This window comes from Natrix helvetica (assembly GCF_964273705.1).
Source record: "Natrix helvetica genome assembly, chromosome: 2".
Classification (NCBI taxonomy): Eukaryota; Metazoa; Chordata; class Lepidosauria; order Squamata; family Natricidae; genus Natrix; species Natrix helvetica.
The window spans coordinates 268,115,067-268,133,690 of NC_138552.1; the positions used below are offsets into that span (position 1 = coordinate 268,115,067).

An 18,624-nucleotide genomic window follows, 5' to 3' on the forward strand; every position below is an offset into this window, starting at 1 on the left:
ATGGACTGTACAATATTTAAATTAAAATACAAATAAACATTAAAATTACCCTTAAAAACTACCCAATAAGATGTTTGCCAGGAGGTTAAAATGGGACTATAAATCAGTTAAGCCAGCTAATTGGAACAGGTGGGTCTTGAGCTTCTGTCGGAAGGAGCGGAGGTCGGTAGTAGTTCTAATATCGGGGGGGAGGTCATTCCAGAGGGTTGGGCCCATCACAGAGAAGGCTCTACTCCTGGGCGCCGCCCGTTGCCTGAGAGCTCGATGATCATCCTTTGATAGTTCCTTCAATTCCATGGCCATATCGTTGTCTGAGTCCCAAAGGCACTTTTTCTTTGAAGATATTTTGCTTCTTATCCCAGAAGTTTCTTCTGCTCTGACTGGATGGAGTGGAATGGAAGGATTTATAATTTATTCATATGTTTCCCTCTATCCTGTCAGAGATGAAGAGGATTCCTGGATGAGAAGCAAAACGTCTTCAAAGAAAAACCAGAAAGCCCAGTTGCCTCTTGAAAAAGCACCTTTGGGACAACTATGACCTGGATGACTGAGAATCTTCATAGACATTGGTGGAGCATTGGTTTTTACCAGCCTACTTAAAGACCCAATTAATCAGAGTTTCCCAACTTTGGTTATATATATACATATAGTAGTGAGCTCCCTCACATATTTGGGCATACCAGGGGTTGTAACACAAATACATACCTATTTCCCTGGATCAGCTGATAAGGAGAGCCTGTGGTTTAGTGGCTAATACATCTGCCTAATATGTAATACAGCCCAGGTTCTAATCCCAGTAAGGGTATGGCTAGCTGATGAGAGCTAAATAGCTTGAAATAGATCTATACTAGTCTCCCTTTATTTATTTATCAGCACAAATACAACACAAACATAGCAAAGGCAACATTAAAAATAAAAATATGGTTTTCTGCCTGAATGGTCTTCTGTAATGAGCCGAAGGACAGAAAGGGGGAGTAGTGAGCTCCCTCCCATATTTGGGCATACCAGGGGTTGTAACACAAATACATATACATATACATACATACATACATACATACATACATACATACATACATCATTTTGAGTGGGAAAACAATCCCTGGTTGGATTGCTCGAGATCTCGAGATTAGGCAGATTCCAATTGTCTGAACCTATGAAGCTCCACACTAAGCTGTGGGTCTCTCTAATGTAGGGTGTGTATATCCTGTGACCTCAGGATCCCTCCTTTTCTTTTTTGAGTCTTCAGAACCATTTCTGACTGCTATGGACAATACATTGTGAGATTTCCCATTTTGGAATAGGAACTGAAACCATAATGTAATCCCTCAATATAATCAAATATGTTTTTGAAAACAAAGAACTTTTCCCCAAAACTGCCCCCTCCCCCAAACAGGAACTACACACAAGATGACACAACTTGTTCATTTTGTACAGTTGCTGTTGTGGCCCGCCAGAGCTGGCAGCAGATTCAGACAGTGAAGAGGTTGGGGAGAAACATGGGCCAGTCCTGGAGTCTGGGGGAGCCTCGGGCGAGGACTCTGTGTTGGAGGCAGAGAGGGGACCAAGGCCATCTGGTAGTTATTTGCTGCCTCCGGAATATGACATCAGTGAGACAGAAGAACAGCGGGAGTCTGTTCCCAGTGTGAGCATGTGCAGAGCTGCCAGAAGGCAAGAACAATTAAGAAAACAGGGTCGACTTGGGAGTAAGGCTTAGAGATGATTGGCCCCTCCTATAAGACATAAAAGGGGAGCGAACAAGACATAAGCTTTTGCAGGAAACAATTAGTTCATCTGGTCGGTTCAAGCTTTGAAAAGTTCTGTTTAACTCTCTGCTAAGTTAAGTTGGCCTTGCTCTGCATTTGGCAATTAGGTTTCTGGCAGCATTCCGAGGGAGATAAGGTGGGTGCTTATCAACATTCACCTGAAAGACTGTGGCAACTCGAGCAGACATCTGTTGGAACCTTCACAAACTGTTTGTGAAACCTTGTGGACTGTTAATGACCATAATTTACAGCCATATAAATAAAAGAAGTTTTTTGGGACTAAGATTGTGATTTATGCTTTCTCAGGAAGCCTAGGTCAGAACAGTTGCTTGTCTCCTTTTGCCTTTGACAAATTCTCCAGATCCATCGAAACAATCAAATATCTTTAATGTGTAAAATCCGACCACAAAACATGTCCATATAACTTCTCCCATCAAAGCCAAATTAAAGTCAACAGATCAGGCACAACGGAACTTTAGTAACATATTGCAGAAAAGCTAGGGAGCCAATAGGAAAGGCGAATGCTATAACTCTAAACTACTAGTAGTTCCAAAAATTCAGAAAGAGGTAACTGGAGCTAGTTTCCCCTTTCAAGCTTCAGAAGAACATTATAAACTAAAGCCAAGACCTCATCAGTCCACTACATAAAACTACAGGATAGTCCTGGAAGTGTGTATGTAATGCCTTAAAATGTAGGAAGAAGAGTAACAATAGGAAAGAGTGGAATTACAACTTCAGCCCTAATGAAATTCTAAAGCTCTTTTTCTTATTTATAATGAGAGGATAAACCTTACGTATCTGCTCTATCCCTCTAGACCTCATCCCGAGCCCTTTGAGGAGTATAACCCTGTCAGAACTAACTTTCTTCAGGAAAGGAGACCTGGAAACAGAATAGCACTTAAAATGTATAATATAAATAAACAACATTTGTACACTGTACAAAGAAAGACATGCCAAGCATTTAATTAAAGAACAGCAGCACCCCAAGACCTTTTGGCCTGGCAGGCAGCATAGCTACCTGGGGGGAACTGAATTTTCATAACCTTGGGGTCTGGTCTACCCCCTTTTTGCAGGCCAAAGTTAAACATTTCTTGCTCTATGTCATATTCCTCTGTGTCATATTCCTAAGAGCCATATTCCTCTTCGATCCTTGGCCTGCTACACTTTCTATTATTCTACTATGTCTTTTCTATTGTGGGAAAATGGGAGGGGGGGTTGTACAGAGTAGATGCTATGTAGCCACAACAAAATTCCTTTCTAGAAAGCCAAGGTCATCCTTTGTCTCTGCACCTCTGCACCTGACCGGAACTGAATGAGCAGAACTGCCAGCACGGCAGTGGAAGATTGGACGATGTGATGGACTTGTGGGTGTGGGGGCAAGAGCATGAACTTTCAACTGGATGGGGAAAACGGGGAAGCTTTCAGATTCGGATTTTCCCAGATGTGCCAACCTGGCTCTCTGAATAAATTGGAGCTTTGAGCAATACTTTGCCTTGGACTCTGATTTAATTTTGGATGCTATTTGGAACCCTGACACACTGCTTACTCAGTTCTGAACCTCTCATCTGTATTTCTTTTTAAAATTAAGGTCCAGGTTGAAAGGCCATTACCTTGACTCTATGCTATAGACTACCCTGCTTAGCACAGACCAAAAGAAAAAGAAAAAGCAGAAATTGTAACAAGTAGCCAATCAGGAATTGTTTCATTCTCAGCCCTGTGAGGCAAATCATACACAGCTAGAAGAAAACACTTCTTGTTGCAGCTTTTTATGAAACCTGGCAGGTGGCGCTTTAAATTACACAAGCAGGTACCCTGTGCCTTGCTCCAAGGCTGACAGAAGGCTAGTCATTGCCGGGATTTTGAAAAGTTGAGAGCTATTTGGCTGGTTCAGGCATGCTTTAATTTTCTCCAATCTTTGTTGGTTATACTGAAGCCTCTGCTTCCTACTGGGATTTTTTATGGATAGCTGGGAAGAGAAAGGCATTAATTGTTTGCTTTTGCTACTGCAATCAGTGGTTTGGAAGTGGGATTATAAGAATTTCAGGATTTGCATGTAGTCACGGCAATTCTTTAAAACCTTATTAGCTAAAATCATTCTGTAGGCAAGAATGTGGTAGCTGTCATAGATGGTTGTCGGTGTTAAAATGTTTATCCATTGAATAATATAAATACGAATGTCTCTTGATAAAAGTACTCTCAAAACAAATGTAGCTAAAGGAGAATGTGGGTATCGTTTTTGATTTAAAATGCACAATTTAATGTGAATGAAGTATAAAGAATGATTGTAGTAATGCACGGAACTCAAATGTAACCAATTGACATGCTAGCTGGCAGTTGTATTGAAGAGTGTTTTGTGTGTGTGTTATTTGTCTAATTAAAACAATAATAAAAAAATAAAAATAAAATCATTCTGTAGGCAACTGCACCTTGTAGAAAAGGTTTATAATATTCATGTTGTGCTTTCAAGCTCAAGAATTAGTCAAATACATTTTGGGCTGAATTTAAGAAAGCCAAAACTCCACCCAGTACAATTTGTGGAATTTTAAAGCATTTGCATGATTGTTCATTTTTCATAATTCACTCAGATTTGGGCTACTCTATATCGATATTGGCATTTGATCAAATGCACATTGATCCAATGCAAAGATCATCCCTCTCACCACTGCAAAGTTTACTCAGGAACCTTTGCTCACCCCGTTTCAAATATATTCAAGTCTTTTGTGTGGTTGATAAGAAATTTAACTGCCTGCCCACCACTTCCACATTTGCAGAATGGCCACAACTGAAAGTTGCATCAGTTGAACTTAAATAAGGGAATTTGGGGATTTTCACTTTGCTTAGGCACAGGATCGGCATTGGTGTTCTCCTTTGGATGTTTCATCTTAAGGCAGTGTTTCCCAACCTTAGGGACTTTAAGATCTATAGACTTCAACTTCCAGAATTCCTCAGCCAGCACAACTGGGAGTTAAAGTCTACAGAGCTTAAATGTTGCAAAATTCTGTCTCACTCTTAAGGGATTCTGTCTTGTTCCATAACCACAGAGAGGATAAGCAGGCATCATTCACCATAGAGGCTCCTTGCCAAAATGTTGTTCCTGTCTTCACCTTCAAACTTCTTTTGAATCCACCTTGACTCCTGGTGACTTCATGGCCTGGTTCATTATGCTTTTCTTGACACCACAGTTGACGTTTGTATCATCTCCTTTTCTTTCTTTCTTTCCCCACCCCCAGAAAAAACAAAAAATCATGTGTGATGACAGTGCTGAAAATTTGAGCTTTTCAAAATTTATTCTTGGCCACATGTTCAAACCCTTTTAAGGAACTGCTGAGCGAGACTGTGACGAAATGCCTCATCTCTGCTCACCTGCTCTCAAACGCATGGCCTCACTCCACTGCCTTGAACCAAATGGCAACCTTGACATTTTGGGGCAAAGGAGAAGGATGCCTTCTAATATTAATTACGCTTCAGATAAAACCATTTTCTTTTTCAAGAAATTAGAAATAAATCACGAAAGGGCTAGCTTTGGAGAAGCAAGTAGCAGTATGGTGGGGGTTTCAGTTTCTTTCAGTATCTCCACTGGAGTTCTTAGAATGACCCTAGTATTTTTACTCACTTTACTGAGTAAATGTATAATAAACGCAATTTACTGGAGTTACTAGAAGGATCCCAATGGAGATACTTGAGTCCCTGAAAAAGGCTTGCTTCAGTGCCAGGTACCCACAGATATGGCAGGCTGTGGACACATCTGATAGTATCCAAGAGAAAATTAGATCTTTGGTCCAGTGTGTCCAATATCCCAACCAGATATTCCACAGTAATTCCGGGAGATATGGTTGCATCATAACTGGAGGACAACAGGATGACAGAAATGCCGCTTGCAATATCAATGGTGACCTCCAAGACCTTAACAAAGAGGCCTTTCCCAGTCTCTTGATCTGAGGTCCTTCAGATTGGAGATACTGCCAAGGACTAAACTCAAACCCTGCATGCAAAAAATTTTTGGGGGTGGGAGTATCTTATTAAACCTGCCATGAAATTTTGCTTCATTTGTAGCCTGATACAAAATTCTAGCTTCACTAAGTGTATCGCAAATTGCATCCTAGCCAAAGCAAAAAAGCAGTGAAAATCTGACACTGTATGATTTTAGAATATTGACTCAAAGTTGAATTTTTGAATAGTTTACAGTAATTTCTCTTCATTAAGATAAATCCACCTTGATTCTGAAAAGATTTCTAATATTATTTATATGCCACTCATCTTATCTAGAGGCTAATAGATTTGTTTCTCTATGATTCCCTCTGCTGGATTGTAAATTCATTTTAATGACTCTATGGTTTAATGCAGCATGGTGGTCTTTTGTGAACCACACTGGTATGTAGATAATAGAGTGGAGGGATACCGATGTCAACATAAATACGCAGTGAATGCAAAAACCTGTATTTAATTGGCAGGAGCAATTTTACTTTATAGAAGGAATAATGCCTTTTCTCTTGTGTATCTGCAACTAGGAGTATAAACTTTATCTGTAAAGCCAGATATACTCTGAGACTATCAAGTAAACAACCAAAGGCCAGGCTAACACTTCAGATACTAAAAGTGGCAAGTTTAATCTTGCACACGAGGCAATTGTCACTTAACATTAGACTAAACCAAAAGAAAGCCCAATGCTATCTGTTAAAAATAGCTGCAGCTGATATAAAAAGGTCTACGTTGCAGACACCTTATGACAGGGTTGTCAAACTCGCAGTGTCACGTTGCCATCACATGATGTATCATGACTTTTCCCCCCTTTGCTAAAATGGGGGTTAGCGTGGCCAACATGTGACGCATCTGGCCGCAAGTCTGACACCCCTGCCTTATGATACCATAGATCTGAAACCCTGAAGGTTTCCAGGCTGTTACCCCTTTGCAAATGATAATCAGAGAAATGAAATAATGGTCAACTCTATTTTTTTTTTTAGCCTGTTATAGAAGAGCCAACAAAATTCATGGGATGGATTTGAATGTAATACTCAAAAGAGAATCCACTCTTTGAGATCAAGTGATCTAAATGGACCTTGTTTGGCTAGTTCAGACAATGTTTGTAGTAGGGCCATGGCATCTCCATTTGGCTCTGGGCCTTAATGTGCAAATGCAAAACCTCAGGTGTTCTTCGCTAAATGTCAGTCCAGTCTTTTCACCATATAGGGCCCTTCTAGTCCATAGCCAATCTTCCTGTAGTAATCTCTGGTACCCACACCTGCAAGGAAAAAAACACAGAAAGACGTCGTTCAAGAAACAACTTGCGGAGAAGAATATGCAAATAGCCAGTCTGACTGGAAGATGCATTGAAACACATATTTCAAATTACCCGTATTATATCTATTATCGGCAGCAAAGTACGTTTCCTTTGAAATAACGTAGGATCTGCATGTCTTCTTTGCTACCACCTGCACACGACACCAAATACGTTTGCTTCATCTTGCCTCATGTTTGAGTCCTCAGGTTATTCATCCCCAGTTCCCACATTACAGGGGACCCTGGTTTTTTTCATTAGAGCAGCATGTTCTTCCATTGATACCAGAGATGGGAAACCTTGCAGCCTTTGGGCTGATTTCATTCAGCTTGAGGGTTAATTATCAAAAATCTTATGCAAGCTCAAATTACTGATAAGAGTGACCTGTCCTTTATCTGTTGAGATGTTATGAGGAGGAAAAAGTGGGTGCCAGAGAGGCTCCCTCCCCAATACACTTCTATCACATTATTCAAGGGAATGTGGCTCTTGATGGGCTGCAAATCTGTGACTTAAACCAATCCTCCATTTCAGCTGCAGAGCTTTTTAGTTATTCCGGGACCAGGCTTTCCACACGATTAACTAAAACGTTCATGACTATTCTGTGACATTTGCTACATAATAATATTGTTGACAGTCAAGTGATCTTTTTGTTTGCGTTTATGATTATTAAACTGAACTAAAGCTTTTTTTTTCCAGATGAGGAACTATAACCCAGAGCATATGGTTTCCTCCAATGTATCTTGTGGAGACAAAGAGAACCCATTAGCATATCTCCTATTTTGCTGCTGGAAGATAAAGTTCTTAATCAGTGATTCAATGAGGGGTTGAAGGTGCCGAATAAAAACAAGGAAATAGACGCGTACAAGCTATAGATTTTTCTGAAAGATGGCTGGCCTATATGTTCCATTATTTTGAATAATGTGTGGGCTTTATGAAAATCATATTCTTTTTTTTAACATCAGGTTCTCGCCAATCCAGAAGATCAAGTACGAAAATTCCAAATCATATATACATAAAAGATAAGATTTATAAGTTATGAAAGATATACCGCATTGTTCAGAGTATAAGGCGCACCATTTTCCCTCAAAAAAGAGGCTGAAAATCTGGGAACGTCTTTTACACTGAATACAGCATTTTATGCCTCCCAAAACCCCGCCCCCTTCACCAAAATGGCCATGCAGGCCTGTAGAAGGCTTTCAAAGAGCTCCTAAGGGCTGGGGAGACCAGAAGTGAGCAAAAAATGGGCCATTGTTTTGCTCAATTTTGCCCCCACCCCACCCACCAAGGAGCACCCTACAAGCTTCCTAAAGGCTATTCATGCCTTAAAAAAAACACAGGCCCCTTTTGGCAAAAAACGGGCTCTCTTTGGGAGGTTTGCACAGTGCAAAAACTTTTTTTTAAAATTTGCTTCTTCAAAACCTTGGTGCGTCTTATACTCCAGTGCGTCTTATGTTCTGAAAAATACGGTACTTTTTAAAATAAGAAAGGTGAACATAGAATCACTTCACTTTTATTTCTGAGTGATATGTAGGATAACTACATACACACAGAACAGAACAGAACAACAGAGTTGGAAGGGACCTTAGATGTCTTTAATTCCAAACCCCTGCTTAGGCAGGAAACTCTATACCACTTCAGACAAATGGCTATCCAACCTCTTCTTAATGACTTCCAATGTTGGGGCATTCACAACTTCTGGAGGCAAGTCATTCCACTGATTAATTGTTCTAACTGTCAGGAAACTTCTCAATTCTAAGTTGCTTCTCTCCTTGATTAGTTTCCACCCATTGCTTCTTGTTCTACACTCAGGTGCCTTGGAGAATAGCTTGACTCCCTCTTCTTTGTGGCAACCCCTGAGATATTGGAACACTGCTATCATGTCTCCCCTAGTCCTTCTTTCTCTTAAGCTAAACATACCCATACCCAACACAGAGGAGGGCTGCTGCCGGTTCGGGTGAACTGGTAGTTCTGACCACCCGCTGGGCCCGCCCACCCACCCTGCTGCTATCCTGTCCTATATATATATATATCTATATATCTATATCTCTGGCTTGCTCGTCCTGCCCACGCAGCCCAGCTGATTTCCATGCCTCGCCCACTCGACTCACTGCGGCTGCCCAAGGAGGTGTGCTGAAAGCTGCGTGTATGAAATTGCAGTGCGTTTGAAGCCGTAAGCAAGTGTGGAAGGCGCACGCACGAGCGAAGCACAGATGCGTTCACATTTTTGGTTCTGCACTAGGCAAATTGGTTGTTAAATTATGTGAAGCCCACCTCTGCATACACACATGAACTGGAACACTATACAGAGCCTCTTATTTGCCTAGTTGCAAAGGAAAAAAAGATGGGGTGATAATATTTTTGGTAGGCCAGGAACTATTTTATCAGACACTTGAAATATTATACCGGGGAATAAGAAATGAAACACAGGCAATACAGATAAGCTTATTAATACTGAATAAGAGAATGACAGAATTGGTAAGGACTTTGGAGATCTTCTAGTTTAACCACCTACTCAAGCAGGAAGCCCTACTACACCACTTCAGACAAAGAGTTGCCAATCTCTTCTTATAAACCTCTAGTGTTGGAGCACCCACAACCTCTGGAGGCAAGTCATTCCATCGATTAATTGTTCTGTCAAGAAATTTCTCCTAGATTGGTTCTCTCCTTGATCAGTCTCCATCTGTTGCTTCTTGTCCTGTCTTCAGATGCTTTGGAAAATAGGTGACCTTCTCTTCCTTGTGGCCCTAAGGGGTGACCCTTGGATATTGGAATATTGCTATTATATCATTCCTTGTCTGTCATTAAACTAGACTTACCCAATTCCTGCAACTGTTCTTTGTATGTTTTAGCCTCCAATTTCCTAAATATCTTTGATGCTCTTCTCTGCAGGCTTTGTAAAGTCTCAACATCTTTTTTATATTGTGGCAACCAAAACTAGATGCAATATTCCAAGTGTGATCTTACCAAGGTATTATAAAGTGGTAGTAACACATCACATGATCTTGAATCTATTGCTCTGTTAATGCAACCTAGGGCCGCATCGGCTTTTTGGCCACACTACTGGCTCATTTTTAAGTGATTGCCCACTAGGACTCCAAAATTCCTTTTGCAGTTACTACTATTGAGCCAAGTATCACCTATTCTATACCTGTGCATTGGTTTTTCTTGCCTAAATGTAGAACTTTCCTATTTTTGTCACTGAATTTCATGTTGTTAGATAAAGCCCAGTGTTCCAATATGTCAAGTTCTTTCTGTATCTTGAGCCTATCTTCTGGAGCAGTGAGGGCGAACCTTTTTATAAAGGCGTGCCAAAATTGTGTGCATGCCCATACCCACAATTCAATGCACCATGCACACTTGCACATGCGCAGGCGACACCCCCCCTGCGCATGCATGCCCCCATCATGGGGGGGTGCGGTTGGCTCGTTGGGCCTGTTTTTTGCCTGCTCTTGCGTCTGGAGGCTTTCCTGAAGCCTGGGGAGGGTGAAAACGGCCCCTCCAGCCCTCCGGAAGATTGAAAATCAGCTGGCCGGCCTGCACATGCTGACCTCTCACGTGCCAGCAAATATGGCTCCGCATGCCACCTGTGGTATGCATACCATAGGTTCGCCAGCACGGTTCTGGAGTATTAGCTATTCCTGCCAGCTTGGTGTCATCTGCAAATTTGATGACTTCTCTTTCTTATCCCCTTTTTTTAAATCATTGATGAAGATATTGAAGAGTATCTGGTAATTCACAAAACAATTACCAATTATCAGCAAACATTAAAACATGGAATATGTTAGTCCTATATGGAATGCAGAAAAGTATTTCTAGCAGACGATGTATACATAATACTGGAGGATGGGGAAGTCAGCAAATTCCCTATGTTCTTATATTGCCCCATAATAGCATTGCCACAAATTCTTCCTGGAGAAAAGATGGAGTTGGTATTTAGCTCTTTTGCAATTTCTATTTCCTTGCTCTTGTTCTGTCTATTGCAAGTTTGTGGTTGCCTCTGGCGAGTGGCTGCTTCTGGTGGTTGCTGGCACTCATAACTAAATACAGGATTGCCACCCCCAGGCTTTGGAGAGGCAAACGATACAATTTAGGATGGGCTGTCCGTCACTTGTTATACTTTGAAATGATTTTAAATGGGGCCTGCAAGTGGCAATAAACAAAACACTATCATTTTCTCTTCAAGGCTGGTCCTGTACTCAATTATTCTCAGCTATCTCCCTCTTCCCTTTTCAGCTTGTTGAATGAGCAGTTTGAAACAAAGCTGATGTAAATTCTTAGGTCAGAATTAGCAACCTGATGCTTTCTAAATATTTTAGACTCCTAGAAGCCTCAGCCAGCCTGACAAGAGCCTTAAGAGCTATATTCCAAACTGAAGGCAGAATATAATCAGGACAAAACTATTTAAAAAAAAAACCAAATGCAGGGGATTGAAATTGTCAAGAAGGCAACTGTGGCTACATGACAAAAGCTTTGCCTCTTTATGCGTTTTTCATTCATGATTTACATAAAGGAAGGGGTGGATCACAGCTGCCATCTTGATTTTGTTTACCACCACTGCAGAGGCCCTTGAATGCAATTGCACTTTATTTAAATGAAATACAGTTAATATATTCCCTTGTAATGAATAGAATAAATTACCTTGAGGAACAGTAGGAAGAGCTGAAAATGGTCAGATAAAAGAAACCTGAGTCTGGGGCAGAATTGTAACCTGAGAAAGCATCTGAAACAAACCCCTCATGAAGAAAAATGGAGGGAAACACATCCACACTTGCAAGATTCTGTTATTATAACCTTATGTTAAAAGTAGTGTTAGCCTATATGACTTTCAGTCTGATCAACTGAAGAAGATACACATAAGTAGCCACTGTGTATATACTTGTGCTTCAACTTATAAAGGGTAAGCTGGTTTTCATGGCTGGCTTTCATTTTCCATCCCACATTATAACATTATAATTAGGCAGAGAGACAGTGAGTAACTCCAAGTCGCCTACTAAACAATGTGATGAATGAGCTATGTGTATCCAAGTTTTTAATTTCTGAAGCACAGCCTCCCTGTAGCCCTCTGAGAATTATCTTTTGCATATGGATTTAATAATGGAATTATTCATTTATATGGTACTTAAATTCCTCTCTCCTTTATTATACTTTTTTCTGTTTCTAACTAGAACCATGCTGAGGATAGAGTTTGGTTTTTTGATTTTGAGGATTAGTTCTAATTAAGGATAGGAAAAATTTCTATCACTTTTAGAAACAGCAAAGGCACATATGTAATCAATAAAAGATACGGTTCAGTTCCTAACCCCAAAACAAGGAAAGCCCAGATGCTGCTTAAAAGTGAGTTGTCATATCCTACCACCAACCTCTGCTGATGAGCACTCATCATAAGTAAAGCATGATGAGGGAAAGCTACCAAATGTTTCGGAGTATCAGACGCACCAAGATTTTGAAGAGGTAAATTTTTTTAAAAAGCTTTTGCACTTTGCAGGCCTCCCAAACTCTCTGCGCGCTTCATTTTTTGTGAAAAATGGGGCATGCAGAGAGTTTGAGAGGCCTGCAAAGTGCTCCTGGAGGCTAGGAGGAGGCAAAAGCAAGCAATAAACGGTCCATTTTTTGCCAAAAAAGGGCATGCGTACTCTTTAGGCTTATAGAGTGCTCCTGGAGGCTGGGGTGTGAGTGACAAAAATGAGCAAAAAATGGCCTGTTTTTCGCTTGTTTTTGCCCTCCCCAGACCCCAGGAGTACTTTGAAGGCCTCCCAAACCCTCTGCGCATCCATTTTTCTGAAGGGGCAGGGTTTTGGAAGGCCAAAAACGCTGTATTCAGTGTATAAGACGCACCCAGATTTTGAACCTCTTTTTTGGGGGGGAAAAGGTACGTCTTATACTCCGAAAAATATGGTATGTAAACATATTAGAAGCATCCAACCTTCAAAAACACAATCACAACAAAATCAATCTCTGGTTTAAATCAAACCCTAATAATTATTGAAAGATAATTTTTAAGTTTCAGCTGGAAAGCCAGTAGCCCATGTTTGAACCTGAGCTCCACACGATGGGGTGAGCTCCTGCCAACCTAGCATCTCGAAAGTATGCAAATGCGAGTAGATAAATAGGTACCACTTTGATGGGAAGGTAGCAGCGCTCAATGGCGTCATGCTGGTCACATGTGGAAATGTCTTCGGACAGCACTATCTCAATGGCCTTGAAATGGAGATGAGCACCATCCCCTACACTCAGCAATAACGAATGGAGTAAAATCCGCAAGGATTCCTTTACCTTTTTGTTTTTTAAATAAAAACAATTGCAGCCATAAGTTATACATAAAGATCTAATTGTGTGCCAATTTTTAAAATGGTTTCTGTTTCCTTTGTAAGCATTGATTCCCACAGTGGGGGTTTTTTGGGAGGGGGAATACAGCTGGGGATGAGGCCGAGCTGAAGTGCCATTAATGAAATATTGCCATCTCTGCAGGAGCTCAATGAGATATAATCACTCCATCTGGAAGAAATGTGACAGTTCTGAGCCGGTTTTAATCGCAGAAAGAAAAACCAACAGTCCAAAGGAGCTAGAATCTGCATTCACAAGGATGGAATGGTCAGATTTATCTGCCCCCAAACATTATTGTCAGAACATTAATCATTAGGTTCAGTCATAATAAAGTAAAACATTCAAGGACAGTTTATTATTTCAAAATCTATACCATGACATGTCTGTCATTAGCTCCTCCTGGTGTCATATTGAGCTCATGTGAATCTTTCTGTCTCAGGAAAAAAAAAACCTTTCTCAAGATTGTAGTAAATCTCAGCATCTTCTCCGACTTTACAAACTTCACCTCTGGCATCTGATGTATAAACTGTAATCAGCTTTCACTCCTTTTATATGGAAAGCAAAACTTGAATTGCCTATGGAATACTGCACAAATCTCAAGGAATGGTTTTTCAACAAGATTTTGGAAATGCGGGGCTGTGGGCTGCCTCAAGAGGGCCAGCATCATTGTACGCAATAAACTCCCAGGTGAATGGAGAATTAATGGAGCCCATAACTCAGAAGTCAATCACCAGATTTGCATAGAGAAAGTCTTAAACAGCCTCTGACCTCATCAATTTTAAAAGGATCAGATGAATATGAAGCGTCCTGCTGAGTCAAACTAAAAGTTCACCTAATGCAGTATTCTCTTACTCAACTGGCCAATCGATACTGTTGGGAAATCCAAAAAAAGGACAGCAGCATCCCCCACCCACAATTACTCATGACCAATACGCAAACAAGAAATGATTATAAAAAGTATACATATTATATCCAGTATGACTAGTCTCTGTGAAAGACTTATTATTCATAAGTTTTCCTCATCATTCAAAGTTGTAGCATTTTCTTAATGACTTTCTTAAGTTTAACTATGTGCTGTCAGTCTATAGAGATTCTCAGTCATTCAGGTCATGGTTGTCCCAAAGGTGCTTTTTTTTTTCAGGAGGCAACTGGACTTCCATGTTTTTTTTCTTTTGAATTAAAAACAAAAAGGATTCAAAAGAATGCGCTGTGCAAATTGCTTAGTTTTACCTGTCCTCACTCTCCCATCCTTGCTTACTTTTAATGCCTCCAAAGCAAGCAAGAATAGTCTTTTCCTTACTGCTGAGCTGGTGGAAAACCATTGCAATCTAAGCCAAGAATTTTATGCTAGATGGAGAAACAACAGGCAGCTTCCTACATAGAACCTATAGGAAGGTGTAACAGGGATTCAAAAACAGATATCACTGGGGAATTTAATATAGAGAGAGACTGCTGATTTCCCAATGCAGCTTTATTATCGGTTCATAATCCCAATTTATACCTATGGAATAAAAATGGAGGAAAACATTTTCCTGATTAAAATGAAGCTGTGCCTCTTTCTTTCAGGGCAGACTGGTATGGATGAATGTTCCCCTAGCTTTATTTATTTATTTATTTTAAAGGATTTTCCAAACTCGTGAGTGGAAGGAAGGAAACCTATCTCTCTGTCCTGCCAAAGGCCACTTTTGTCTTTTGCTTTTTAAAGGCTACTACGAAGGGACGGCCAGCTTGGATGTCATCAGTTCCCAGAAATGCCCCTCCTCTCCTCTACAGGCACTTCGGCAGCCGTGTGCGCTCAGGCATGCAACATTTCTGGCCTGTGTCCATGTTAATTTTCTACTTGATGGCACACAAATCGAAATCTGGTCTGGAGGAAAGCTGATCAACTCACTACACGGTAATTAATTCACAGCAAAGACAGGCAGTTCTGCAAGGTGTCACTGCCCTCCCTTCCACCCACCCCGTACAGCAGCGGAGATAAGATGTCATCATAACGTAAGAGATGTAAATTTTGGGTATTCTTGCCTACCTCCAAATTTACACACACAACAAAAACGCAATTCTTCCAAACGGAGCTGGCCTTGAGTTCCCTACAAGGACATGAAGGTGTTTACAAACTGGATGAAAATCTCAGAGCCCCCACAAGTGGAAGAACACCTCCATTTCCTTTCAATGATGAAGGGGCAGCAGACAGGAGAACACTGCCTGGGTTGGCCATTTTTTTTTTTACTATGTAGTTCTATATATTCGGGCTCTGAAGGCTGGATAAATATCACGAAGAATGTTATCTTTAATCTTTTCAAGAAGACAAAGTTTTGGTGAAAGTGGAATTGGGAGATAAATTAGGTGAGCAAGGAGACAAGAAAAAAAATGAGATAGCTCCTACAAAGCTCCTCCAATTTACCCCAGTTCACTTGCTGGAGGTAATCTGTTTCCAGATAAAAAAAGTCAATAAAAACAGCCTAAGATTCTGGAAATAGACTCTAAACTCTCAGATATTATTTAGCCAACTATGAAACAAATAGAAAACTGCTCTCCCAAAAGAAAAGCATGCCTAATCCACCACAAACTTGGTTTTCCCTATCAGTTTATGCAACATTTCCGAAACATTCCATAAAGCTAAAACAAAGGATTAAAAAAAAATTAAGTGGTACTTACATCTTGATTTCCTACGAAAAGTCAGAAACTGCCATTTTAGATACATAAACATTTGGAAACAGAAATTAAGATTGTGGATCAAAGCACCGAGGAGCTCCAATAGGGCTACCCCTAAGGTCAAAACCAAAGCAATTCCTTCTGCCATGCTGGTACATTACTCAATCTTGGAAGATCAAGCAACACTTTCACAATAAGTAAGTTGTTCCATTTATGTTTGGCTCTTGGAGACAACTGCTGAGGAAGGAGAAGGAAAAGGGATAGAATGGGGAGGGATGGCTTTTTGGTTGCTAAGGACATACAGCCCACCTTTTCAAGTGAGAACAATGGAGGACTGATTGGCCAAACATGAAAGAATTGAACAAGCATCTAGAATGTAAAAAAAAAAAAATCTTTAGAAAGTTGAATCAGGGCTGCTCAGTACGCAGCTTACTGCCCCAACAGCTTTCTCCAATTCTTTCCACCATTAATGTCTACAAATGCTTCGGCCACTGCTGATTAATGGTCCAAGACCTAGCTTGTGTATGTGTATATGCAATATATGGGAGGAAGTTGTTCGTATGTTCTGGAAGAACAGCAGTAGAAGCTTTTGCCAACCAGATGCTCTCCAGATAGGCTGGCATCACAATTTTAAGGCTTTCCAGTCAAACATACTAGCCAACCTGGCTGAAGAATCTGTGAACTATGCTCATAGCATAATTGGACAGCACCCAGATTAAGAAAGGTTGCTCTATAAGCAAAACTATGAATTGACACAACTAAAACTACCTTTAAACCTTTCCCACCCGAGTGCCCTTCAGATGTAGTCTAGCTTTATGTTTCCCAGAGGGAGCAACTAGAAGTCTTGGAAAGTATACAATGGAACTCCCAAAATGCTTCACCTGTTGATATTCCCAAGAAGCTGTCCTTTGTTTTCTCAGATTATAAAGGTTACACCTCATCATCACTGAGAGAGGACTTGGGGCCTTAGTCTCTCTCACTTCAAACTTTCTCACAGAACTGTTCTTGTGAATATAAAGCTAGGGGAGACCACCAATACGCCACCTTCACATCTCAGAAAAAGATAGGATATAAAGGTAATAAATTAACTTGACTATTTTCTTTTCAAAGATATCCAAATTAATAATACCCTTTGCATCTATCAGCAGAAAGTTACAATTATTAGCTGTGCAAAGAAAGGATTCTGTCCTGAATATTCTGCCAATCACTTCAATGGATGGAACCAAAGTTCTATAACCGTATATATGGATGGAAGCAAAGTTCTATAGCCATGGTGATGAAATGGTTAAAATGAATTATTGCAGGCTGACTCTGCCCACAACCAGGAGTTTGATCCTGACTGGTTTGAGGTTGACTCAACTTTCCATCCTTCCAAGGTTGGTAAAATGAGAACCCAGATTGTTGGGGGCAATATGCTGACATTTGAAAACTGCGCAGTGTGTGTTGTAATGCATTATGGAGCAAAATATAAGTTTAAATGCTGTTGCTACTGCTATTATATTACTGTATGATAGGATGAAAAAGCCTTTTCTCCAGCCATTAGAAAGATCCATATTTCAAATGTTTTATAAAAACTCTTTTAAATTTAGCTTCAATTACCCATTAACTCCCCTAATATTTTCAATCAGCTGCCTTTTTAATGATTGCTGTTAACTGCTTTAGAATTGGTGATGATGAGAAGGGACATATACTATAAATTACTTTAAATAAATAAATGTTGAGAATGCTGGAATATCAATTTAGCTTTTATGGATGTATTTCCAGCTTTAAAGACAGCAGCTACTGAAACTGCATGAAGATGGAACCACAGTCAGAAAATTTTGGCTGTATCTGCGAAATATGCAGTCAGACTCCACATGATGGCAGAATCAGGGTGATGTAGCAATTAAGATGTTGGACTAGATCATGGTTGCAGTCTGCTAATTGGTGTCCTGAAGATCAATAATCTCACACAGGCTCTTCACCTACATGACAAAGAATGCTTCCAAAGTGGAGGACTGGTTTTGTTTTCTCGAAGGGAAATATAGTTTCCTGCCAGATCACCTTAATTCTGCTTCAGTTTTGTATTGAGATGGTGGTTCCATTTGAAGTTATGTCCTCAAAATAAAAGGTCAATAGGAAGCATTGATACCAGGGCAAAGAAAGCTGTTGATGAAGCCCCATTCTCCAGGCATAGATTGGATTGGGAGAAGCCCAAGAAAAAAGAGAATTAACCTGAGAAGCTGAATATACATTGCAACAGTGTATTATTTTATTACCTGCTGCTTGTTATTTTTAACATTCCATTAAATGTAAGTTTGTATCAAGAGTTTTGAGATTCTTTGAATGTAATGTTCTAACCTCATAAAATGGGTTAGTTTTTTTCTTTTCCAAAAGAAACAGTACAGCCCTAAACACTTTCCTGTCCTCATCAACCACGCAGTATCTTCTAAACACCAATCTTTAGAAGTAGCATCTGTGGACGCATTAAACAAAAGCTGCTCTAAGAAAACAATAGCTCTAGTTGCTGGCAAATGAACTCAGCCTTTGTGAAGCTGACATGCAGGCGTGAAACCATTGCAGGTTACCATTGCCTGTGGCCAATTAATTTAGGGTAGATTAAAAAAA

The 18,624-nt window shown here is 40.2% G+C and overlaps 1 protein-coding gene across 1 annotated transcript in view; it reads right to left on the reverse strand.

Annotated features, from left to right (window-relative positions):
• Nucleotides 1–6,184: 6,184 nt before the first annotated feature.
• The window catches only part of ELP3 (elongator acetyltransferase complex subunit 3), a 109,803-nt gene continuing 97,363 nt past the window's right edge, over nucleotides 6,185–18,624 (reverse strand). The window contains exon 15 of the mRNA XM_081944312.1: nucleotides 6,185–7,002. Within this exon, the coding sequence (XP_081800438.1) occupies nucleotides 6,926–7,002 (77 nt within the window). The 3' untranslated portion in view covers nucleotides 6,185–6,925. The remainder of the gene's footprint in view (nucleotides 7,003–18,624) is intronic.